The 26,226-nt window shown below is 41.4% G+C and overlaps 1 protein-coding gene across 1 annotated transcript; it reads right to left on the minus strand.

Annotated features, from left to right (window-relative positions):
- smad3a (SMAD family member 3a) lies at positions 1–25,681 on the minus strand. Its single transcript, XM_079338851.1, has 8 exons — positions 24,968–25,681; positions 7,737–7,930; positions 7,364–7,498; positions 6,789–6,914; positions 5,663–5,875; positions 5,392–5,529; positions 3,994–4,138; positions 1–2,373 (listed from the first exon to the last, which is right to left on the minus strand). The coding sequence occupies exons 1-8, from the start codon at positions 25,168–25,170 to the stop codon at positions 2,250–2,252; spliced, it is 1,278 nt and encodes a 425-aa protein (XP_079194977.1). The 5' UTR covers positions 25,171–25,681; the 3' UTR covers positions 1–2,249.
- Positions 25,682–26,226: the final 545 nt, after the last annotated feature.

Below are 26,226 nucleotides of genomic sequence, written 5' to 3' on the forward strand. Positions count from 1 at the left end.
TCACCACAAGATAGATTTTTTTATTAATAGCTCAACAATAATAAACACAAATATAAAGCATCACATCAACTTGTTTTATAGGCAGAGAAAAATAAAGAGTATACTTTTATACAAGACATCTAAAACGACCAGTACAGAGCACGAAAACAGAAGCATATCACAACTAATAACGGTTACTGTAATGTAATAAAGATAAGGGGACAAAGCACAAGCACTAAAAGTTGAAGAGTGTATAAAAATGACAAATCTGCTTTGCAAAATATTCCCTACTGGGTAATTACATCGGCCATGGGTTTAAAGAGTCCATTAGGATCAGGACTGCTGCATTCAAGAATACTAGAAGCTTTTCAAAGGACTCACGTGTCTCAGATTAGTAGATGCTACCGTTTCTGAAACAACTTAAAGTTTGACATTTGAAAGAGATCAAAATCTACCAGCTTCGAGAGTCAAATCTTATGGCTTTGTATCGCTCTTGAGTCCCTAAAACATGAGAGATTAGCACCACTGGGCTGGCATTAACATCAAAAGCTGGTTATTGTAAGCAAGTAATGAAAAAAAAAAAGTCCACCCACTGTGTCTTTGTGTTGTAAAGGAAATCCGTCGACTTCCAGCACAGTGGGTAGGTTAAAGAAAAAGTGACCAAAGCTAAGACTAAACGCTTCAATTCCAGAGTTTGCTTCGCCAAAAGTGACTCAACCTTTTTGTTCTTTTTGAGCCTTTTTTGTTCTCATGTTTAAAAAAAATCCATCAACATTATAAAGGCTGATGGTCGTGTTATATCACATGTAATTTATGTACTACATGTACATAGACCAAAATCAGGGACATTAGATGAAGCATGTGGTATTTACATGCCTCTATCTGAACATTTCCCTTTGTAAAATGCTGTGCTTTATTCTGACACTGCCTTGTCTTCACAGCACAGGTAGAAAAATACAAGCTTCTTATCCTACACCTGCCCACAGTATCTCCTGTCATGTCATGCAAAAAACATGACAGCAGAGCAAGTCTACAACACATCACCTTATTGTACTACAAAAACAATTGGTATCAAAATAGATGTTGAGTCTCGAGTCATGCATCCATTCTTCTCACTGGTTTCTGTACAGAATTCATCTGTTTGTTGACGGTCCTGAGTGTGCAAAAAGTCAATATCACTGATGGCTAAAAGTAAGAGCAATGTTTTGGACTGCTGAGAGAGAAAATTAAAAAAAGCAAAGGCATCTTCCTGCTCTCTTTACACAGCTTTCTGCAGAGTTCTCCTATCACACACAAGTACTATATCTACATTTTGTGTGTTCAGCATTCTTACTAAATGTTAGCAAAATGTAAAGAAATGATGTCCAGTTCTGTGCGAGGGTCTGTTAAAAAAACAAAACAAAAAAAACAACCTACATCATATGGTGCTGCAAAAATGGTGTTGCATATTGGCAAAGCTTCCTGAAATGAACATAGAGTATATTTCACATTACACTCTGAACATAAGTACATACAGAAGTACTGTACCTTGAGTTTACTTTGCCAACGTCACTTTACTAGAATAAGGACATTTTGAAAAAGTGCATCTTCATCGTCATGCACTTTGATGAATGCCACCTTCTTTATGTCATCATTTAAACTGTTTCAGCTAGAATACGTGGGAAAGGTTTCATCAGAAGTTTGAATGTAGACCTGATGTATCTCCTTCACACAGTGTTTACAACCGGTGGAGGATTATCATTACTCATTTTCAATCTGTCTTCAATAACGATCAAATGCCCAAATACAGAAACAAAGTCATCTAAAATGCATGAAACAATATCTTAAGTTTGTTGTATATGCTTAAAAAAATGTAATTATTTTGTAAATCCATTGTTCACCTTAACATCTGTACAAAAGTTATATAATAAAGAAAAACAATAAAAGAATCTCTTAATTGGAAATATCTCCTTTCTTCATTACCGCCTTTCTTGCACTTTGAAGCCAATGATTAAAACGTTTCCATCAAACTGCCAATCAACCAATCAACATTATCATGGTGCTGCTTTACTGCACTTATCCCCTTTTACCACAAACAACATGAATATAAAAAGTGCTACTGACAGCCAGTGGGGAGGAGGGAGTAAAAGTTACAGATTGAGGATTGGCTGAATGAAGGAGGGGGGGCGGGTGTTACCATCTTTCTGAGCGTTTGAAGCTGTTTTTGTCTGCATGCAGTCTGTTTTTTTTTTAAGTCACTGACAGGAATTGGGTAGATGGAGAGTGTTTTCCTAAGAGACGCTGGAGCAGCGGATGCTAGGGGAGCCCATTTGTGTGAGCACCTTGTCGAGCCACTGCAGGGGGCCGTTCAGGTGCAGCTCGATCCAGCAGGGGGTGCTGGTCACCGTCTGTCGCCTTGGAGAGACACAGAGAGGAGACAGTTTTTAAAGAAAGAAAACTGAGAAGAGAGTAAAAATGTTTTAATAAAGTTAAACAACTCTACTTTGATTACAGGTCCCATTTAAGGCAGAGGTCAGAGGTTGACTTTCGAAAACAAAACATAAAAACATAAAAAGTAGGTGACTGTAAGTTTGAGTTTCACTTGAACACGTGCTAGGATAACGGATCCTTTCTTTTCTATTCTATTGTTTAGATTAGACCCTACAATCTCCTCTTCATTTCATGTCTACAGTATTTTGTTTATATTGGTTCATTGGTCTCTTACTAAAGCCTCCTTGACAAAGTTCACAATGCTAAAGTGAAAACGTTCTTTCAAAAGTTTTACACTGACTATAACAGACAGTTTCACAAAGATGTGAAACTGTTGGAGAAGGTACCATTTCAAAACTTGGAGGTGATGTGTCTTGTGAAATTCTTCAAAAGACCCCTTGATCTCCATACCCTGTGGCTAATTTTCTAAATTCCCTGCCTGTTTCACCAAAGAGGAGAGGCAGAAATAAAGACAAACACAGACACAGGAGACAATTCTGAGTCTGTATGCTTTAGGAAAGAGGGGGTAGATTTCCAACAAGATTGTGGCTCCAGTGTGCTTTACTCCGATAACCTGGTGTGATAACCCCCCCCCCCCCACACACACACACACACACAAACGACAAATCCTGTTTGAAACCACAGAGTTGTGTGGACACATCAGTAAGTACAAGAGGAAATTAAGGCTGAGTTTAGAGAACTGATCATTTGGTTAAAAAGAAAATGCATTCTTCAGGCCAATGTTTCCTGTGTGTTGTCATACTAAATGATTCCCCTTTGCTATAGTTTATGTGTTTCATGGTTACTAAAAGGAAACTCTGGCTGAATCATTAAGATGCAAACATTGACCGTTTTTGAATTCATAAAGGTAAAGGGGGTAAAGGGTTAAAACAACACAGGGCTGGGAAAAGACTGAGGACTAAGGTGTGGGTGGAGGTAGACATGGAGGAGGGCCTGGCTGGTCCAGTAACCTGAATCCGGTGTTTAAGTGTCTCCACATGTCAGAGTTTGGTCTGAGCAGGACTGCGAAGCCCTCACTCTCAGCACAAAGGTTTCCCCCCTTGGGGAAGCCTCCTATGCTGAGCAAACTTTTAGCCAATCATCGACTCCGCTTTTACTGTCTCCTCCTCCCTCACTATCACTGAGTCAGACTGAGTGGAAAACCGAGAGGCGATGGAAGAGGGAAAGTCTGACATGTCTTTTTTGACAAAACACATGTGTCTTTTTAAAAATAGTCTGAGGCCTGTTTGTGTTGATGAGGCCTCAGTGATGTCATACTGAGGATCCACCAGAGTGTGAGCAGATGCCCGGCAGCGGGGGCGGCTGGATTGAGGGATGTGATTCACACAATTTTTGTTTCTATTGTCTGCGTTTACATAAAGGCTGGCTGAGAACTTCATCTTTACACAAAGTCTCTTATCATGTCACAGAGAAGATAGTTGGAGGTTGTATTCCTTTTTTTTTCCAGCAGTGAATCTCTCTTGAAGTTGGTGTGAGACTTTGAAGACACGACTTAGTGCTATTCATTAACCCAAAGCAGCCTACCTGTACTCTGCTCCCCAGCCCTTTACAAAGCTCATTCTGATGGTGCACATCCTCGTGAGCTGGTAAACAGCTTCAAAGCCCTGGTTGACCGACTGTGCCAGCAGGGCAGCAAACTCCTGGTTGTTGAAGATCTTCAGGTTACATCCTGGAGGAGACAACCAAGACACATGTCAGGCTACAACAACTCCCAATGACCTCAATCAATCAGTCATGAGTTGTGTGTTACAAATCTTTAGAGCACTATGCTTGTAAACGAAAAATGTAAAAGCCCTGTCGAAGGAAATCCAATAAAAGGGATGTCACATGAGGCAGCTTCATGTCGGCTTCCAGATTGATTAAAAGAAAGAAAAACACACTAAATATAAAAGGTTTCTTTGTTTCCGTTTAATCCATTTTGATTCTAACTTTTAAGTGACCTTCATGTGACAGGATTGCAGTGCTAAAAAAATCGGTGCCAACAATGGATTAAGTTGAAAACGTATTTTGTGGGACAGCTAACCTGAGTGTTCTGAGCTTTCTTTTGAACACACATGCTTATTTAACAAATAAGTCAACGACATCTGTGTCTGATGTTTATCTGACCACATGACATCGTCACAGAAACATGACTGGGTCTCTCCAAGAGGTGGATTGTTGAAAGTGACTCAAAGAGTTTATTCAGAAATGACGACAATAAACAAAATTGCCATCACAGTGACAGTGAGGGAAGAGTGTCAGAAAAGGAGGCTAAAGAATAAGTCTACAAAGTGCAACACTGCTTTTGTAAAAAAATCTTACTGTTAACAAACATCGAGAGATTTAAGATCCAAGTTTTGGTTTGGCTTTTATAAATAATGTGCTTAAATTAGACAAACGACTGCAGAGAGGAAAACTGCATGTTTTCATGCAGACTGCACTTCAGTGAAAACGTTCCTGGTGAAGGTTAGTGATGGGCTTGATGTGGCCTCTGCTGCTAACAGTCATGACGACGCAGCCAAAACAAATGTAGTCTGAGTCATTAATTTAAAAGAATTAACTTAAGTGAGAGTAATAACAACCTAATTAACAAGCAGGGTCTTCCAGTGTGACTAAGCGCTCAAACTGGAGACTTCTGGCAGCAGAAAGTCATAAATCACACATAAGTCACAAAGTGAACGTTAAGGAGAAAATAATTTGGTGCTGGAATTCTTTAAAGACAAGACATACATATAAAGGGGTCTTAGAAAAAGGACTTTTTTTCAGATTCAGTGACTTACTTGAGGAGACTTTGACATGATGTGGACAAACTGGGTCTATTGTCTATCTGTGAAAAGTTTGACTTTCTAACCGCCTGCCGCTCTTCTTCACTTTATTTCTCTTCGTTGTCTTACTTATTCTTTCCTCCCTCCTGACACGTTTTCTCTCTCGTCTGACACACACCTGGAGGGATCTTGCAGACGGTGGCAGGGTGCCAGCCGTAGCGCTGGTTACAGTTGGGGCTCTGAACGAAGATGGCGCTGTCACTGAGACACTCGGCGAACACTTCTCCTCCGATGTAATAAAGCCGCACACCACGGCCTTCAAGAAAACACGGAGAGAACAACGAGCTCCTCAGGTCAGGCAGTACATGTATGAAGTAATGGAACATCTATCTGTCAATATGTAGCGTAATGTCAGTTAAATGTGCAGAACAGACCAAATTCAATCTCACCAATATGTCTGCGTGTCAGCTCCACAGCTGCGTTGCGGTTGACATTGGACAACAGGCCCAGGCAGAAACGCTCTGAGTTGGAGGGGTCCGTGAAGCCGTCCACTGTCAGCGAGGGCTGTGAGGCATGGAAGGTCTCTCCTACTCGCTGGTTTAACTCGTAGTAGGAAATAGAGCACCAGAAGGCCGGCTCGCAGTATGTAACAGGTTGAAGGTCTGACACAGAAGGAAGAAGACTTTCATTAAAATCAGAATAAAGTTTTGGTTGAGAGAAAAGAGAATTAACTAAAGATTTCAGGCGGGCGACTGTGAATAGACTAAATTGTGCTGATCTGTATTTCCTCTAATGTTTGATATAAAACAAGAGGCAAAATCAAGGTTATCAAAGAAAGATTTAAACATATAGATCTAGATAGACCATTAAGAAAGAAGTAAATGATGAACAAAAGAGGGGCAAAATGGGGAACAGAAAGGGGCTGTGGGGGAAAACTAACTACCAAAGAAAACATTGGGCTGAGCTTACGTCACCAAATGTCAAACCCATACGCTTTTTCCCAGAAGCTTTCACCAGACAAATGTGGAAACTCAAGCCTCACTGGTGGGACGCTGGAGCCAAAACGGTCAAATTACATGCTTATCCTTGATAATTTTCAGAAACTTCAACTGGTTCTGGTCATTTGCTCTTTTCCGCTCAACACCACCACCCTAACAAATTCAACATTGTGTCCTTGGCTTTGAAGTCCAGAGCAAGCTGCCAAATGACACTGGTGTGATTTGTGTTATTCACCAGTACCTCTCTGTCCAAGCCCCCCAGCGTTTTTCCATCTTCATAGAATAAAGTTAACATATTGTCACTGATGTTGTTTTGGGCTGAATGCTGGGCTGGCCTGTTAGGCAGCTCACATGCAGCAGAGAAGACAAAGACGTCTTTCATCACCTGGTTTCCTCTTACAGAACTGGAGTGAAATCAAACAGAGAATTCCCACTGGGGAGACACTATAGAAACATTTCTCTGTAAGTAAAGGAAGACACACTGATAAGTACACAAACACACACTTTAGCACACACACACACACACACACACACACACACACACACACACACACACACACACACACACAGCCCTTACCTAAGTTGCTGTGTGTGGGTGAAACAGGATTAGGTGACAGGTTAGGGGAGCTTGTGTCCATGCTGTGGGTCATCTGGTGATCGCTGGTCTCTCCATCCTCACTGAGGTAGCCTGGTGGAGGCGTTTCTAGTTGGAGAAACACACATCCTTGTTTTTAGTATTAAAAAATACTTTATCATCAAAAATAGCCAGAAACAAATGTTACAGCTGACAAACGATTGTTGAAGTCCTAGAACGGTGTACAAGTCCCTAAAGATGACTCCCAAATTTGGCAAGTGAATCATTTTCTCACAATGTACAGAAAAACAAAGTTGTTACTTGAAGTCGCTCAGAATCCACATTGTGTAATGTATAAAATCAAGAAGTATGAACAGGCTTGCCAGTGTTCAAATAGCTACTAGCTTGATGTTGGTCAAGACTACCAAAAACCTGAACATCTCCTGGTCAGCAAAGATGCTACTTATTTTTGGAAAAGAAGACTCCGTAACAACTGTTTGATGTTAATGATTACCATTTGGTTATTGCTGATATTCAGATTTGGTGTATCTGAGCGGAGTTCAGGAGAATACTGGTACCTGGTATATAGTTGCTCTGGGGCTCAATGCCAGCAGGGAAGTTTGTGTTTTCAGGGATTGAATGGCTGTAGTCATCGAGAGGAGGGAACTCACTGGGGATTTCTGTGTGTCTGGGCACCAGCACAGGTGGAAGTACTGTGGATGGAAAAAATTAAGACTGAACATCGAACATCGTTTCACGTCAGGAAAAAGTAAATAAATATGTTACACAACACTACAACAACAGAAGGACAATTTCATCCATTAACGCGATAAGATTAGAAAGAGTGACGTCCAATGAATCAAAGACAAACAGGCTAATCCCTTGAGATCAAATTGTTAAACTTTTCCCCATCCTCCAACTAAAGAGTAAACACGCCTCAAGCTGCCGTACCTGGTGTTTCCACTCTCTGGTAGTGGTATGGGTTGACACACACTTCGTCCTTCTTGGTGTGGAAGGCGTACTCGCACAGCTCCACCGCTCGCAGCTCATGGTGGGACTGCAGGTCGGGCCAGCGCCACAGACGGCAGTAGATGACATGTGGGAGTCCTTTCCTGTGGGAAACCTGCAGACGGCCATCGAGAGACCTGCAGACGAGTGGAGAGGAGGGACAGCACAGAGGCTTGTTCAGAACTTTCCACCACAAATGTGTTTTTAAGAATATGGTTACTGAACTCCATGTTATGCAAATAAATCAACAATCCAGTCATTCTTTAAAAGGTGTGAATCAATTCTTTGTTCCCCTCTTCTTATATAGGTGGTGTAATGATGTTAGGAGTATCTTTGCGTATGTCTGAAACATTGGCATCCTAGACATGAACATATATTCAAGGACTTTCACATTTCAATTGTCTCATTTTTGAAGATGTTTTCAATGATACTGACCATGAGATTATTTCCCAAGGTGTTGAAGACTTGGCAGCCCTTACTGATGGTTGCGACAGCCTGTGGCTTTCATAACAATCTGTTTCATGCTTCAAACATGAAGTAAGTCCATGATCTGAATGTTTCTTTTAAACCTAGTACTGATATTTTCCAGGATTCTCTAAAGAATTCAAATATAAATAATATGACTATTTATGAAAGTGTGACTTCTTATTTAAAGAAACTCAGTCCTGCACACCAAGTCAGCTTTTAGCTGAAGTGTTTCAATCTGGGCTTTGACACATCCTCCTGCTGACGAGGGTCCCAGCTGTGTGTGGACCGGCTATGAGCTGATGTTTAATAATAAACAACCTAGAATGAGATTACAATATGTACAGCAGGGATTTCATTGTGTTGTATAACATCTGCACCCATCTGGTAAACAACACTGCCGGCAGGATGATGACACAGTCTGCCGGACAGAAAAGAGCGCTAGTGTTATGCAGCGGATCATCATAACGGGGACGTACCCTGTAATCTCTGCGCACAATGACCCATGAAAAAAAAAAACACTAATCATCTTATGCAAGAGGAAACATCCCAAAACGTCTTTTCTATCTCAACACTGGCTCAAGCTCAAACACAGAGTCAGGGTCAAAGTCATGAGCTAAACCCCCCTTAAAAAGGACAACCGCATGTCCACAAATAAAAACAAGGGCCTGTGGGGTCTTACTACTGAGAGCCCCATCTGGGTCAGCTATTGTACATCCAGCAAGCTGAGTGGGGTGCTTTAATTTTTTATAGAAAAAGCTTTCATTTACAGGCTTTAAAAGGGGCTGGAATGGGAGTGTGTTGGGAGGGGGGGAGGTTCTTGAATTTGTAAAGCATGTCTGAATACTTCATGTTCTCACAAGCAGACAGTAGAATAGAGTTTAAGGAAGAAAAGGGGGAAAACTGGAGAAGCTTCAAATCTAAAACACATCCTAAAGCAGGAAATGGTAAGTTAACTGACACTATGTGAACGCTCAACTGTAAGGAAGCAAATGCAATAAGAAGTCTTTGACAGGGTTATGGAGCCTTTTATCTTATGTGGACCAGGAGCCATTATGAAGGTGTGTTCGGACCATAGACTGTATGGACAGCGTGTCCCTTTCCTGTTGAACAAGATGAAGCCAGAATATCTCTCAGATTAAAGCGGAGGACGTATTGCCGATTTTAAGAAGATACAACTTCATGCTTTGAAAGTTGGTCAGCAGGAGGATAGCAAAATCATTTTATCAGGCACTTTTGTATCCATTATACACTCAGTATGAGCATTAACAACCTCGTGCAGTTTATTATCCCCACTGACACACCAAGAAGGAACTAACATAATAACATAGACAAATAGAAACCCTTTTGGATCTTGTATCAAAGGTAATATTGTCAGAGATTAAAGTTGATGACACAGAAACAAAAAGGGGATCAAAGATCTCCCAGACTCGAAGCCTTTAAATCAAACTACAGCTCTACTCGGCTTCTCATCTCTGCTTTGGGAGAAAACATTCAGCGAAACTGAAGGATTTGGACAATTCAGCACAGTAAACAAAGAAACAGGGACACCTTGTGCTGTTATTTAATCGAGGACTTTGAGCTTTCAGTCATATTTCTTTCATGTTTCTGTGTAAGGTTCGTGAAACTCTTCAGTACTTGTGACTGCACTTCCTCTTTTCTACTGCAGCTTTCCGGTGCTTGGCATGTATTGTTCTGATTTATTGGTGCTGTTTCCTTTTAACACATCGAGCAACTTTGCACTGTTTGACATATGATAGAGAAGCGCAGGCCATTCAGTGCATCTCTCAGGTGTCTAGATTGTCACTTATTACGAATATGCCTGGCTGTTGGACTCACTTTAAACCTTTGTTTTATAGGTGATGGACAAATGTAAAAAAACAGACATATAGGGGAGTTAGTAGTTTTGACGAAATAACAACGGGATCTTCACACGAGTGATAGGAAATAGAGAGGAAGACACAGGGGACACACGTGAAAATTGGATTTGCAAAGAGGAACAGCAATCACAAGTTAGACACTGACATAATGTACAGAAGGAAACATCATATTTATAACATCAAAAACAAGCTTAATGCTGGAAAATACCACCCAGGAAAGTATCCACCAAAGTGCATTGTCATCCTGGGTTATTGAACTGCTGCTGTAAGGTGTTCCCTCACTTTTTTTAAACACAGAAAGTCAAACTGAGGATGTGTCTGACAGAGGTGATCTGATGTCAGTGGAATGTGTGTGAGGTCCTGCAGCTGAGTGGGTGTTTAGTGGGGCGAGACTCTGCGTGGGCAGACACAGACATGCACAAACTGCAGTGGCATTCCTGGCAACATGGTGTCCCGAAGTACTTAATGTCCCTATTTCCATAAGGCCCCTTCCAGTCACTGTCTTTTTCATTTTTTAAACGTTTACAGTAAAAGTTCGGCATGAGTCACACTAATAAGCTGAACTACATATGTGAAGAACGTCACAAAAGAGGATTTTTTCACCCAACCAGAAACAAACAACATGACTTTTTATAGCAGTAATAAACATAATTAACAATCCACAGCCAATCAGTCATGTTGGAACACAGAAGAACACATTGATTCACTCGTTTCCATGCTGAAAAAGGACCTGGCAGACAAATGAGACAAGAAAATATGGAAACAGAAAAGAAATCAATTAAATGACATTAAATGCAGACATTAATATGTAGCATTGCTTGGAGAAACAAAGATAAACTCCAGAGGGCCAATCAGCAGAAGAACCATGATGTTTACGATTACATTAAAGCTTTGTAACCTTGGATTCATCATGGCTGCCAACTGAAGCTACTGTTTCATAGCATAGAAGAGCTGAATATAGAAAAGATATCAACTGATGATATGAAACAGAGATAGTGTGGTGATCGCTTTGTGAGAAAGTCTAAATGGCAGCAATCTAAAAATATTCTGTGTAAGTAAGGTTGTTTGGAGTAATACATTTGTTGCAATAACAGTATAGGTCATTAGCTGGGTGTTTTTTTGTAATAATATGAATTAGTTATGATCCTGGAATCAGACTGAAACTATTAGATGACAAGCTCAAGTACGGGAGTTAACATAGAGAAAGAAAACTGGTGATAGAAAATCTCTACAAGAAGGATAAGCAAACGTAAAGATTTTGCAGACATCTTTTTCAACTTATTTCTTCTTTTTAGAGGTTTTTGGGGCTTTGTATGCTCCTATTATTAACAGTGTGAACAGTGGATAGAGATAGAAATTGGGGGGAGAGAGATCGTGGGTAATGATATACGGGACAGGAGGCACAGGTCAGATTTAAACCTGGGTCGCCTGTCTGAAGGACCACCGTTTTCACACACCAACCAACGGCGCCCGACTTTTTCCTGCTCTGTTCAGAATTACAGATTACTTTGGGAAATTTTCGAATGATGTTCTCTGACTTAAAACAATGGTTGAATCATTCCAGATATTTTGATTCAGATGTTTTGCATCTTACCCAACATCTGTTCAAACAAAAAAAAAAAAAAAAAAAAAAAACTAACGGCAACAGAGAAAACACGGAACACATCAAACACACAGACAGGTCAGGACACACACACACACGACATCCTAGTGAATCTGAATCACTCTTCATGGAAGTGATCTGTGCCGGCAAGATTAAAGACACTTTAATGAGGAACACCCCCTTGACAGTAAAAACCACTCCTGCAGCAGCATCAAGCCTCAGCCTGTTGTTGAGGGGAAGAGTCAGAGCCTCCGTCTGAACCAACTTCAGCTCCTGGAAAACCATTTGGAGCTCAGAGCATTTCAGCTCTGTGGTAGGGAAAAGGCAAAAGGGGGAGACATATGACCCCAAATTCCCTGCTGGGCTACTGTGATAGTGTGTGTTTTTGTGTTTGTCTGTGTTTCCAGACTGAAGATATGAGGGACATGTTTTCAACTTCCAGCTCCTCTTTCAGGCTGAAGAGATGAGACAGACTTGTTTTGTTTACAAAGTCAGAAGTCACACTGGAAAACAAGATGGACTACACCAGTACTCTTCTTTGTTTCAATTTGTTTTAAAATGTTTTTCTGTCTATTTGAATTTTACTATTTGGTCAGTTCAAACTGTTTAGCTTTTCTTTTCATATATTTAAGTAAGCAGTTACTGTTACATAGAGTTATAGGAGACCATAGTCCACATCCCAGCGGCCATGGGTTCGAGTCCAACCTCAACACTTTGCTGCATGTCACGCCCATTCAAGTGAAGAAAACAACTGATTACACCCTAGCATCCTGTTTTGTTTTTCTGGCCTGTATTATTTGTATTCCAATCTTCACAGAAAACAAGTGAAACATGATGCTGTTTATCTTTAGCCCATCCAGATTCCTTTTCAAAACTGGCAACAACATTCGTAAATGTGACGATTTTAGTCCAAGAGCCAGTCAGATTCAAATTGATGTCTAAAAAAGAAATGACAAACTGGTAAAAAAGAAAAGGACAAACTGGTGTATATTTTTTTGCCACAGGAGAATATATGTCAGCATCATTGTGCTTCATGTCCTGGAGCAAAGTCTGACCCTGACCTTTACGACCAACCAGATCTGTTTGTATGAATGGAAAGGAGTGCAAAATGTTCTCTTTCTGTCTTTCTCACACACGCAAACACACACACGCACACACAAACACACACCCACACACAAACAAACACACACACAAACACACACCCACACACAAACAAACACACACACGCACACCACACACAAATCTATGTAAATGAATTGGAAAGTAAGCAGGATGTGTGGATATGAGTGACTGTAAAGTGATCGTGAAGAAGAGTCGATAAACAAATCTTTGGTGTGTGTGTGTGTGTGTGTGTGTGTGTGTGTTTGGCTGACTCATAAAACAGACTCAGACAGAGCAGATTGAGCTTCACTGAGCTGGGGAGGAGGGAAGGGAGCAAAACAAACACTGTGTAGCATGGCCAGTTACGCTTAGAAAGACACAAACAAATACACTGACTGTTTTCAGACTGGATAAGATCTGTGCAAGTGGTGAACACACACACACACACACACACACACACACACACACATGCTTCAATGTGGGTTCAGACCTTTTGACATGGACTTGATAAATCTCAAAAGCTCTGAGCTAACGAAAGATGAAAACACTAAATGTCTCTGTATTTGTCCTCCAGTTTTGTTCAATAAGTTTAAATACATAAGTAGTCAAACTTTAACTTAAAATGAAACCATTGAGACAAATGGTTCTAAATATTTTAATTGTCTGCAACTGCATGTAAACATCAGGAGCTCCTGTCGCAATCTGCCCTACTCGCGAGCAGAGGGGGGAGGACAAAGCGGGTGATGGATAAAGAAAGGAGGGTGCTGCTGGACAATAGGGCTGCCAGACTGTCTCAACAGCTCAGGGCAGCTCAGAGTGTCTGTGACCGTGCCCCTGAACCCCCCCCCCCCCCTCCGTCTGTCCCACTGCCCTGACCACCCTGCCTCCATCCCAGAAGTGAGTGAGGGGTGAGGGCGATGGGGGGTGGGAGTGAAATGGCCTTTGTGCCTTCCATAAAGTCTGCGGCCAGACTGTGGCGACACGACCAACAGAGCTGCAGTCCAGTGACTTTCAGCAAGTCCTGTCCTCCAACAACAACAAGTGAAGAGACACATCATTCACTCAATCTGGAGAAGGAGTGACTGTCAAGTTTGGGATTAGAAACATTACACTTTACCTCTCTGCATTCAAGTGTTCTACTAGATGGATTTATTTTTGGTGTATCTGCTTTTCCAGCTGAAAGCAGGACACCTGCATCACATGATAACAGAGCCGCCTTCTCAGCCCACACTGGTCCAGTTCCTGTACGGCTGTTATCTTAATGCTTGTTGTATCACAGTCCAAATAATCTGTAACCCCACAATTACAAAGAATAATGGATTTCACACACTATATAATGTGAATATAAATAAACATTTGATGTTTAGATTTCTCTGAAATCAAATGCTCAACAACTGCTGAGTCGCTCTGGATGGTTAAATGTATCCAAATGAAAATCCTTTGGATTCAAATTCCCACCGGAAAAATTGTTAAGCAAGCACTGTTAGTTCATAATATTCGGTTCCAGAGACGAAACAATCAAAGAATTTAACACTTGTTATTGGGAATAAGATTTTTGATTAAAAAAAAATAAAACAATTATCAAGATCTTTTTGTTTATGCATTTATTATATAACTGTAGGCCAACAGTGATCCATTTTATGAAAGAAACAGTAAGGCTGAACAGTTCAAGTGTCAGCTGGAAAGTAGATTCCAACACACACACACACACACACACACACACACACACCTCCTACTCTCTCTGGAAAAGCCATCAGACTTCTCCTTTTCTTACAAAAGAAGTGTTTATGTGGGGGGCTGAAGGAAGAGAACCAAGAACAGAGTGTGTGTGAGAGAGAAAAGTCCACAACAGCACTCCAGCCCGCAGGTGATATCATAGGACTGGAGTGTACTGGGACCAGTGGAGGAGGACCTGATGTGAAATAAGAAACCAGCAGACAGGGGACCGGCAAGACTAGACGACAAATAACATAGTCTGCACTCAGAGAACAGGGGGATGATAGAGGACTGGGAAGCATTAGTTTTACTGCAAACAGTCAATGAGTTGAGCAGCCTGCGTGTCTCTTTCTGAATCAAAATGATTTATGACTGAAAATGTTCCAGATGGAAGTCATCAATCTTTTTCTTTCTTACATTAGGGCACAGCATTGGCAGGTTGTGGCCTTAATAAACTGGGCTTCCTTAATTTCTTTGATTGAAAGTTTAAAGTGTCGGTGTGTTTGGAAGGAGTATTTGCTTGCATGTCTAAGACAAGTTCAAAGGTTTTTCTTATTTAGTCCTTGGCATAAACTCATTTCAGTTAATGTTCTTTATGTGTATTTGAAAGGGCCTTTCAGATAGGACGAGGTGGGTGCCGACTTGTGTTGCTTCACACAAGCGTGTCCGCGCTCCGTTGAGATGAGCACAGCGTGAGGTCTCTCTTGCTGTTCTTGCGAGCTGCGCTGACCTTCAAACTTTTTCAACGAGGGTGCAGCGCTCTGTGACGTCACCTCTGAATGTTCAGTAGGAAGGAAGATCAGATCTCAACAAACAAGTGTCCCACTTCCCTGAGAGCTCTATGGCTCACAGACCGACCTGGACATTGGAGAGAAATCTCTAGTTTGAAAAGAAATGTCCCAACAGTTCGGTCGTGCCTTGTGTGTTTGTGTCGTGCCTGTTCTAGAACTGCAGCTCCTGGATGAGCCGAAACGCTCCCAGATCCTGTCATGCCCTGACGAATTAATGAACACACCCCCTCTTCTTCTTCGCTGCTCGCCTCCTCCTCCTCAGCAGAAACAAAGGTTAGGGCTTTCTACTGAACAGAAGACTGATACGAACATACTGTGCATCCAAACAGTTGCTATCTTCCTGAATATTATGACCTAGCAACTTGCACCGTTGCTTTTTTGCTCGTGTGCGCTCTCCTTCTGCTCAACACTCGACTCCGTGGCGAGTGCAGCGTACACTGCGTCCGATCTAAAAGATCCTAAAAGCCGTTAAGCTGTGTCTTAAAAAAAAGGGGATTTGATGAGAAAAGCTTCATGAGGCTACAGAGGTTTTCTGGGAATATTGAACAGCATCAGAGGACACATGGAGGACACTATCATAACCCTGCTTCAGGCAGCTCCACAGGGTCCATGAGAGGGTTAACACATGCGTATAAACACACTCCACCTCATGTTTACGCCATACAAACAATGCTGCTTCTCAAACCCACCTGACCTGCATGTTTCTGCACTTGGAAAGGAAACCAGAGCACCCTATGGTTCCCATGAGTCCACGCTGGGTGAGCCATAGCTAAATGTTTCTTCACACAATATTCAGGCTTAAAATCTTGATCGCAGCGGACATTAAAACACTGCAACGCTACGCAGAATCAATACAAATTCAGAAGAGGTTGCTGAGGTCATAATGTCTTGTCTCTTGTGTTGATATATCGGGCGCCCCTGAGGGTAAACTGTCGGAGAGTTATCAGCGAGACTCAAGCCTCTGCTTCTTTTTCTCCAGCTGAAGTTATGCTCATGTCTCCCGGGTTTATTTTTGTCTTGTAAGACCTTGTCATCTGCTCATCTTCATCCACTTGTTGGTCTTTTTGTATTTTGTACTTGTGTCTTTGAAGTAATCTTCCCCTCTCCGTTTCAGCCTCCCCTCCTTTAGATCAGCTTCTTTTCCCACACACATCTACCAGCAGCAGCAGCAGCAGCAGCAGCAGCGGTGGTTGTCGTAGTGGCCGGTGGAGCACAAAGGCAGGCTTGTTGTCTGGTTAACGTGTCAGTGTGCGTAAGTCTGTCCGTCTGTGTGTGTGTGTGTGTGTGTGTGTGTGTGTGTGTGTTCCTGCATGGTGCGCGCTCACTCCCCCGCAGATAGTGAGAAGGCCAGGGCAGAGAGCTGTCTCTTTAACCCACTCCACAACTAACAAGAGCAGAAAAACCAAACAGCAGCCCACGCCCTCCTCAAGGCCCGACAGGCAAAGAGAGCATTCCTCTGAGCTGACTAACCACACACACACACACACACACACACACACGCACACACACACACACACAGACACACACACGCACACGATATTAGCGCCACTATTCCTCTGTTAAGCAGCAGCCTGAATAAGTTCACCTGTATATAACTGTATATAACTATTTCACAGGAAATTATAAAAATCATTTCTACAGTACTGACCTGAATATATAATATAAGACAATGATATGACTTACTAAAAGCAAACAGTAAAAATCTTAAGCAGAGCCTTGTACTTCATGACCTCATGTAGTTCAATCTGATTTCAAACCTTACAAACATTTCAAAGAACTGTCTCTGAACTTCTTATTGGTTCCTGTTTTAAATATAACATGGCTGTCATTCCTCTATAAGTACATTTGAAATATCTGCAAAAGTTATCAGTATATCAGATAATCGTGATAGCTATACTGTAAAAGTTGATGTTACAGAGTTTTGACTCATTGAGTTTATGATCAAACTTCTCAGGTTATAAGAAGGAAACAAAGAAAGCACAGGTCTCCACACACAGACACCAGTGTATGCTTCCTCCGTCTTGACTCACAGCATTAAGGTCGTCCTTTTAAAGCAAATCAAACAATGACAGGAATCTTAAACTGAAGTGCTGACGGCGACTAAAAGTAGCTAACCACACGCAGACAGAGAGCACACATAAACTCTCTGTGACCTGTCGAACATGTCGTCCCCACTGAACAATGCTGTCTCGGATGAGTCAGGTGTGATACTTGACATGAAAGCTACCAAAGTGAGTGAGAGAGAGAGAGTGTGCGTGTGTGTGTGTGTGTGTGTGTGTGTGCGCGTGTGTGTGTGTGTGTGTGTGTGCGCGTGTGTGTGTGTGTGTGTGTGTGTGTGTGTGTGTGTGTGTGTGTGTGTGTGTGTGTGTGTGTGCGTGCGTGCGTGTGCATAAAGGAAGTGGTAGACTTTTGAACAGACTTTTGAACAGATATTTTAAATAAGGTTAGAGAAAATGTGGGTAACATTTGAATTGGGTGAGTAAAATTATTCATAAGGTTTGGCACTATTGAAGGGTTACAAAACATGTGGATGACACATTTTGCGAAGACTGCACGCGTATTACTGCGCTACTGTGACTGACCCTCACTGTTCACCCTCCGGCCCGCCTTACATTTCTGAAGTCCAGTGCATCAAAGAAGCTATCTAGAGCTGGTCTGCGATTGCAACTCTTATAAAAAGGAGCAACTGTTTTTAAACTGTGAACTGGTTGTTTTAGGGCTGTGACTAAAACATATATTCTGTCACATTAAACTTTACAGTTAAATCAATAGAGTTGTGACTTGAAGCACCAGAACCTGCATTATAGAAAAGTCTGAAGCTTCTTTTGAGTCAAGCATGACTCTGTGGTGTGTATTAGAAGTGGTTAGTATGATGCTGACTTGAAAACATCGGACAGGAATAGTGGAGGTTTTGTATTGAGCAGCCAAATCTAAAGGAACTAATGGATTTCTGAATCCTGATCTGAACGTAGGCTATGATCAGTGTACTGTATTTGCAGTTATCCAGCAGGTGGGATATAAAGCAGTGTGAGTACAGTAGCTTGCAGCACTGTGTGTCTCTGCAGGTATTTAATCCAGAGACACACGTATTTCATACTGAACTGCTGTCTGGCTGGAATCAAACCAGCTCTATCTCAGTGATTAACTTGTTTCTTGTTTTCCTCTCATGCAAACCACACAAACCACAGTCTCCAACTGATAAACTGAGAGAAACACTCTGCCTCTTGCCAAACATGCAGTTCTCTCCCTCAAGCTAAACCCTTTTGGCTTTCTGGTTTACCTGTCTCTTCCACATTCTAATCTGTGCTTTTCTCACCTCTGCTGCTCCTCGTTCTTGTTTAAATTCTGCATTCCTCTGTCTCTCATGTGTCATTAATGCTTATTAAAGTCTACTCTCCAACTAAGATGACAAGCCCTTCCTTCCAGCACTAGACACAACACTGGGAATCCCCAACTCTTCTTCCTTCTGCTGCAATTCTCTCGGCAGCCGCTTTTATCCAAAGCCACGAACATCAGACGACGTACATTATCTTCTGTTTTCACTCTTTATCTTAGGGCGCACTCAACCGAGCCACGGTCTCTGGCCTGCACTCACATTGGCCGGTTATCTGTTGTACATTAGTCATGACGTTGTAAGTCAAGGATTTTCCAAAAGACCTCTGAAGTCTTTGGGGGGTTTACTCCGAATATTCAAGTCTGCCGAAACTCAAAGTAAACATTTGACCTCTGCATCAGACCAACGTGAACCCTTTGCCACCATTGTTACATGAATTAAAGCAACAACAAAAAAATACGGACTGAAAAGTTACAGAGGGTCTCCCCATGTGTTTTTCTATCAAAGACATAACACGTTTTTTTTTTTCTTTTTAAAGCTCGCAGTACAGGGCGGCAGATATGACCTTACCTGTGGCTTCCTTTAACATACGCACACTTGAAAAGGTGACTTAAAGGTTAAGTGCAAACGTTTCAGTCATGAAATAAAGGAAACATGATGTTCATTTAAACAGGGCCATCAAACAGAGATTCAAGTGTTCATTCATGCCATCTTTTGCTTCTCTTTGCATCGGATACCTTCGTGTCAGCCACAAAAAATGAATGAACTTTTGAATACCAGTCCGTTAAAACAAGTTTTCTGTTCTGGACCCCTCCAGATCAAGTCTTACTCTGGGTCACCGATGTCTTGGTGAGAAATTCAAAGTGTTCCATGATTGGAGGATTACCTAAGACCACAATGAGATAGCTGAGGTGCATCTTTTGCTCTTTCATTCATAAACTGTGATGTTTTGGAACATGATGGTGGAGAACTTGTTTCAGCACACTGATCTTTAAACTGATCTCTGAAACATCATGTGTGAGTCTCAAAAACACATGAAGTATGAAAACACAGGTGTGGAAGAAGGCTTAGTCCTGTGAATGACAATGTTGTTACTCTCCCTGTCCTACTCTGCTTCCTTCATGCCTTTGTGTCTTTCTTTTTCCATGCCTGGTTTTATCCCATCTGTTTATGACTCTTCCATCCCTTCCACCTGCCCTGACATGCAGCAGTGTGAATCAGACGGTAGTCTTTCTTCCAGCAGGGATGTGTGCTGACAAGACAAATGCACTCCCCAGCTCTGGCTCAAAGTCAGGGAAAGTTGAGGTAGGTAGGTAGATAGGTAGGAGTGAGGAATACACCGCCCCAGGTTCTCTGCAAACACACAACACACTCACAAACCTCGGATCTTCAATAATCTACAAATGTTCCAAGAAATGACAGAACCATCATAAGTAGCTCAAAAATATGAGTTACATAGTCATAACAGACAAGAATGACCATTTCCTAGTTGTTTGTGATGACTTTGCTCAACATACAACTATTGAGCAGTTTATTCTAAAGACATTAAGTTCTGGTTGGTTCTTTTTGGTTTGCTTCACACACAGATGAGAAGCAGAGTGAGTCTGTTACTTTCTGGAAAACCAATCACTACTCGGTGACAGAGAACGTGTCACTAGTCCTTTTCAGATACTTACGTCCCTGTGACATTTCTGTACGGTCTTCTTGTGTGCATTTCTGACTGTGTGTTTGTGAAGCTTCAGCTGTGCTGTGCTTCAGCAACGCCGAAACGTAACGCCAACTGGGACATCCATATTACACCGTCACAAAACTGATATGAATGTACAACTAAGAAATGATGGCTGAACTTTGTTACAGCACTTCTGAAAAAGCACGGGCCGTAACTGTGCCTCTTGTGATTTATTTGTTTTTTTAAATGCGTTTCCACTGAAGCCCACTTCATGATGCTGAAAATGCAAGTATCAGTCACCTCTGTGATTCATTCAGTGGTCTGCTTTTCTTTTCTCCAACTCTTGAAGAAACAATACAGACCTGACACCTGGGCTTTGGGCATCTGCAAAGACCAAGTACTGATCTAATACTGATGTCAAATACTAAAATGCTGCATCACTCACCATATTACTATAGATTACAAAAACATAATGTGGTAAAAGATGCATGCCATGCAGCCAACAAAGTTAACCGTTTAGTTTCGTCTGCCTTCTTCGGTTAAACTCGACGTTGACAACCGCCTTCTTTATCACCTTTTCAGATGTGTCAAGTAGCTGTAGAAGTTATTGTTGTAACAACAATAAAACGCTTTCAAAATACACAGGCCTCTTAGAGCACTGAAGATACGTGACATATTAGGCACACTTGCTTGCTGATACCTGATCCAGCTATTTGTGTCTGTACCTGACCAAAGCTGATACCAGGGTCAGATCGGCATATCTCCACTTAAGCATGTTGGCGGAAAACAAATTTGTCCGCTAATTATAACAAAGATGAATCTTAAAGAGTGTCAGAGTTAATATATGAATAAACTACAATAAAATTAACTCAAATAAATATATAATAATAATTTTTCTAAGACAGTTCTCGACTTGTTTCTAGTAAGAAATAGACACAAGTTGCCGTTTTTTTCCACAGCCGGATCACTTTAAATGAGGACTTTAAATGACAGGTACTGCTTTGGTTTGGGTGCGGGCAGATTTAGGCACACAAACCACTTGTAAAGATTTCGTAAAAAGGTCATGGTTTGTTTTTAAATAGCTCACTGGTCACTGTTAGAGAAACATTGTGGTATGGTTAAAACAACTTCCTTAAGGTTAGAGAATCATCATGAAAAGAAACAAACATGGACTCTTGGTCCAAAATGTCTGATGTTTAGTCAACCCATCCTAACAACCTGACATTTTTCCTTTTCAGACTTATTGGCTATTTTAGCTCAAGAATATTTAGTTATTGGGTAGCTGCCTTATACCAACCTGAACTACTTACCCACCCACAGGCATGACTGAAACAGAGTGTGTGTCTGTTTACAAACTGTGCAGGCTAACCCTAATTCACATCCACCCTTCACCCTCACAAAGTGCTACGCTTTCATGGCGTGACACAATTGACGCACCAATGTTTGTGACTAAACCAAGGTTAACGCACAGGAAGAGATGATTTTGAGAGACGAAACAGGGAAGGAAGAAGGTGGGTGTGTAGGTCAACACCACAACGCCACAATCACTCTTTGAATGACTCGTGCTTTAACGTAAAACATTCACTTTGTTTATTGCTCCTCAGAAAAGCTTAAACAAAACCACAGGTACCTACAAGGCCAGTAAAGCCTTATCCCTACCCAAGTTAGAGGCAACCAACATGATTAATAGCTCTATGTTTCTGACTTCAAATGGAAAGCTTAATAACCATGACGAATGTCTTTTTGGGGACACTTTATGTCAAGTGCTGGTGAGAATATGGACACATAACACTCACTTAACAACCCACGCAACATTTTAACTGTGCCACAACCAAACCAACTTGCAGAAAACACCCTCATTGTTTCCAAGCTTTCCGAAGGCCCCAAAAACAATTAGGGTGTCGTTATAGTTAGATTTCAGAAATCCCTCTTGTAAATACACCGATTGAGGTGCCTTGCTCTGATCAAAACTCAAGCATCTTGTGGCTCGTTTTCATTGATGTTAATGCACAGCTGCTTGCTGCTGATGTTGTTCTGGCCTCCTATAAATAAAAGAGTATCAGGTGGGTTAAAAACGTGAGGCGTACTCCTGGTGTTTGTCTCTGTGCGCGTTCACAGATTAAAGTTGCACATTTATTTAGAGGGAAAAAACACGTTTGATATAAAACTAATGTGAAAATATACCCTGAGGCAAGAGTAACATAAAAAAGTATGTAGACCATTGATGCTTATCACAAAGGTTTATGTCACAATAATGATGAAATCATGACATAGGCTTCAAATGATGCGCCTTAGTGTAAACTAATTGTGCAAGAGATACTGTGTTAAATTAATTTAAACTGACCTTACAGAGATGGGATGTGCTATTACACAACTCAAAGCAACTTTTAATTTAATCAATGCACACCTCTCCAGCTTCCTTTAGCGCTCAGCAGTATGGCAGACTGTCATGACGATGAGCTTCCATGAGCTCTGTCAGGGAGTTCATGTGTCAGAGAGATAAGAGTGGACCTCCCCATGGACAGGCCTGAACATGCAGGCAGCTGCTGTCAGCGAGCCAGAACATTGAGGGAATTAATAGAAACAGCAGCTCTCCAGGGACACTGTTAGCCCACTCTGACAGCCAGCTCTGATCCGGGGTCATCTTAATGCACACTGCCTCTTCCCTTCTGCATTAGTGGTAGGAAACATGAAACCTGGATCATGGCAAACATCATTCAACTTTCCGGGTAGGCTTAACTGTGAACACTGGTCCGGGCCTGTGCAAACTGTGATATGCACACTTGTGGTGATCAAGAATGTGGAAGCGCCCAACTCAGGGTTCAATGTTCACCTGACACTCAGGATGCTTTGCAATATAAATTGCCCAAAAATATATACCAGATTTTGTGGACAAAGACAAACGTTTTCATTATTGGTTATTGCTGTGTTGTCAGTGTATTCATTACAGCTGATGGAAATCCATGCAGTCTTATATGACAGCCCAGCTCTTAGTCGTTACTCTTTAAAGGTCAGATTAAGTTCTTATAGTGACTGTTACAGGGAGGGCAAGATTATTGTCAAATTCAAGGCACTACATTGTTGAGTTCATTTATACTATCATGAGAGGCCTTTATGGATATTAAGACTACCTTCCTTTGAGAACGCGAGTACTGTTTGTTTTTAATACAACTGAAATAAAAATGACTAATAAATATACTATAAGATAAGATGTATTGAAATTAGGGCTATTTGGTTCATATTCCCCAATGCAATAAGGCTAATTACAAGCCTGTTGGTCATTATTGATAAGACAATGATTTCATATTACTGTGCTTTAAATTGATGTACATAACGTTAACATCATGTATGCACACCTGTGAAAATGAAGCTTCGGTGAAGAGCCAAGACGGATGATTTAAAATTTAATTACTCTCTAAAACTTGTTTTTTCAATTTCCCTCTGCATTGGTGAAAATGTCCTCTCTGGCTGCAACATGTTGCCTCAGCCCAATTACCAAATAATTCAGAGCGCGCTCTGCAGGGAAATTATCTAATCGCAATTTTATTTACTCATGCCTTTTCTTCTACTCCAGCACGGTGCATACAAAATGAAACAGTATGTGTAAAGGACAACATGAGCAATGACACCAGTATGTTGTGCTATAACCGATCAGATACAGGCAATACTCAAACAATGAGACCTTAATGTGTCATGGATCTATCAATAAGATGCATTTATTTTGGATTTAGCAATCTTAAACCTTTCATTTGTCACATTACATTCAAACACTTTGAAGGCACTGAGATAAATCAGACTTTTTGCAGACATGGTGTTTGTTTACCAACACACAAACTCCAACCTCTGACAACCTTTAATCCAGGGGAGGAAAGGGGCTGCTGATTACAAAGCATGATCGATCAAACTACAAACTGTATTTTCATGTGTTATTCGAGAGCATTTGTGTGGTTTTAGATAAAGTATTGATGGCTTCAAGAAAGCATTGAACAGAGAGAGAGAAAGAGAGAGAGAGAGAGAGAGAGAGAGAGAGAGAGAGAGAGGCAGCTCCACAGACTCGCCTACGCACTAACACAGCGATAGAAAGCGTCCTCCAGATTAAGGCCAAGTTACATAACTTGGACTGAATTTGTGCTTTTGCATTGCATGTGTGCGCTGATGGTGGCTAGTCAATACGATATCATGCCACTGCTTCAAGCGAAACAACTTCCCATTAATATCAGAAAATGATCACTAGCGACTGCTGGTCCCAGATGGTTTCGGTTCACTTGAAAGTTAGGTGCACATTTTGATGGCATTGCAGTCTACAGACGAGATGTTTGCTAGCTTCTCTTGAAACCAGTGGAGGCAGCTCATTGTGCATTGCATGAGCCACCGAGTTATTACTTGCAGAGCAAACATGAGAGGAGACAGTATGTGCAGGAAGTGGAAATGTCCACTTCTCGGTTAAGTAGAGGATGTCATATTAAACGAATAAGGTGTCACAATTTGCAACATTGCGACATGCGTTTAATTTAGGCTACTATGTGTAAAAAATGTGATTAAAAGCATCAGTCATGCAACCATATCAAACTAAATGGTGATGCCGCGTTCACGGTCACCGTCAAACTGTGCTTACCTCGGTATAGTGATGCATTTTGTGTTGATATTCTGAGTAGTGATGGCTTTCTCTAGCTCGTCCAGCTGGCCCGTCTTCTTCAGCTTCTTCACCAGACTTTTCACTGCCTTTTCAGACCATTTCTCCTCCTGACCATTCTGCTCTCCCTTCTTCCAGCCCAAAAGTCTTTTGACAATGGGGGGAGTGAAAGGCAAAATTGACATCTTGAGTTTCAGTAAAGTCCCTCCAATGTCAAGAAGTCCGTCGGTAAGGACCCAAAAAAAGCACGGGAACAACTGGGTCTTTATGCGGTCCGAACAGCGGAGATAAATGCGTTATTCAACATCAAAATAAACAAGTTGTTGGATTTAAATCGCCGTATAGATGCATCACAGAATTAAACCCTTCAGTTCTAGCTCATTCGCACTGTCTGCCTCTATCTCCGCGCTACACTGTGCACCGGTACTATGTTGCGCTGTGGATTTAGTGCTACTCCGCCAGGCAAACTAGTTCCGTCTGCACTTCTTCAAACAGGCGCCGTTTCAAACACACTTTACCGAGGATACAGCCAAGTTATGTTTCATACGAGTTAGCATCAGGCACCGATATCAGATGATTTTGTAAATGTTTTTCTAATGGATGTTCAAACCTTCCTTAAGCAAAGTTTTGTGGAGTTCATAGTCATCCGCGGCGCTGCTACCGCCTGCTGAAGTCTGCAAGAAGTCTGCATCAAATGCAAATGTAGGAGCTGCTGCTGAGAGTCTCTATTCAGACCTCAGGCTGCACAGCAGACCTGTGAAAGGCCAGTCCGAGCAGCTGGACAAATGTGCTGTGCTGATATTGCGCAACCCCTCTGCCTTTTCCCTGCTGTTGTTTTGCTGATAAAACTGCATGTGCTGGGCACACTTACGCAAATACACTACTTCCACTTAAGTGTTGACTGTTACTTTATGTAACACTTGGCAAAACAGATGATTTACACATGTCTAAATTAGGAAAAAAAATGCCTTAATAGACAAAAATGTGTCATATATTCATTTGGATTTGTTCTTATAAAATTGCTTCACTGGATCCATCTGTTTCAGGAAATCAACATAATATAAATATGGCCTAAAGAGGTCAATGATGTGCTTCTCTCCTTATTTTCCTCCACATGGTAATAACATTAAGAGTTTCAACTTTAAAAGGGAAAAAAAACATTCCTTCTGGCTTCTCTCTTTTTATATTTGGAAACACATTTTCTTCATCATACAACAGAGAGTGGTGTTAGTGCTATTTCA

Source organism: Symphodus melops, assembly GCF_947650265.1.
Source record: "Symphodus melops genome assembly, chromosome: 3".
Taxonomy (NCBI): Eukaryota; Metazoa; Chordata; class Actinopteri; order Labriformes; family Labridae; genus Symphodus; species Symphodus melops.

Excerpts from the sequence above, each read along its gene's own strand:
- smad3a (XM_079338851.1), bottom strand. The coding sequence starts at position 25,170 with ATGTCAATTTTGCCTTTCACTCCCCCCATTGTCAAAAGACTTTTGGGC. Across the intron at positions 7,931-24,967 it reads AAATGCATCACTATACCGAG|GTCTCTCGATGGCCGTCTGC; the intron begins GTAAGCACAGTT and ends ACTCGTCTGCAG. Across the intron at positions 6,915-7,363 it reads CCAGAGCAACTATATACCAG|AAACGCCTCCACCAGGCTAC; the intron begins GTACCAGTATTC and ends TTCTCCAACTAG.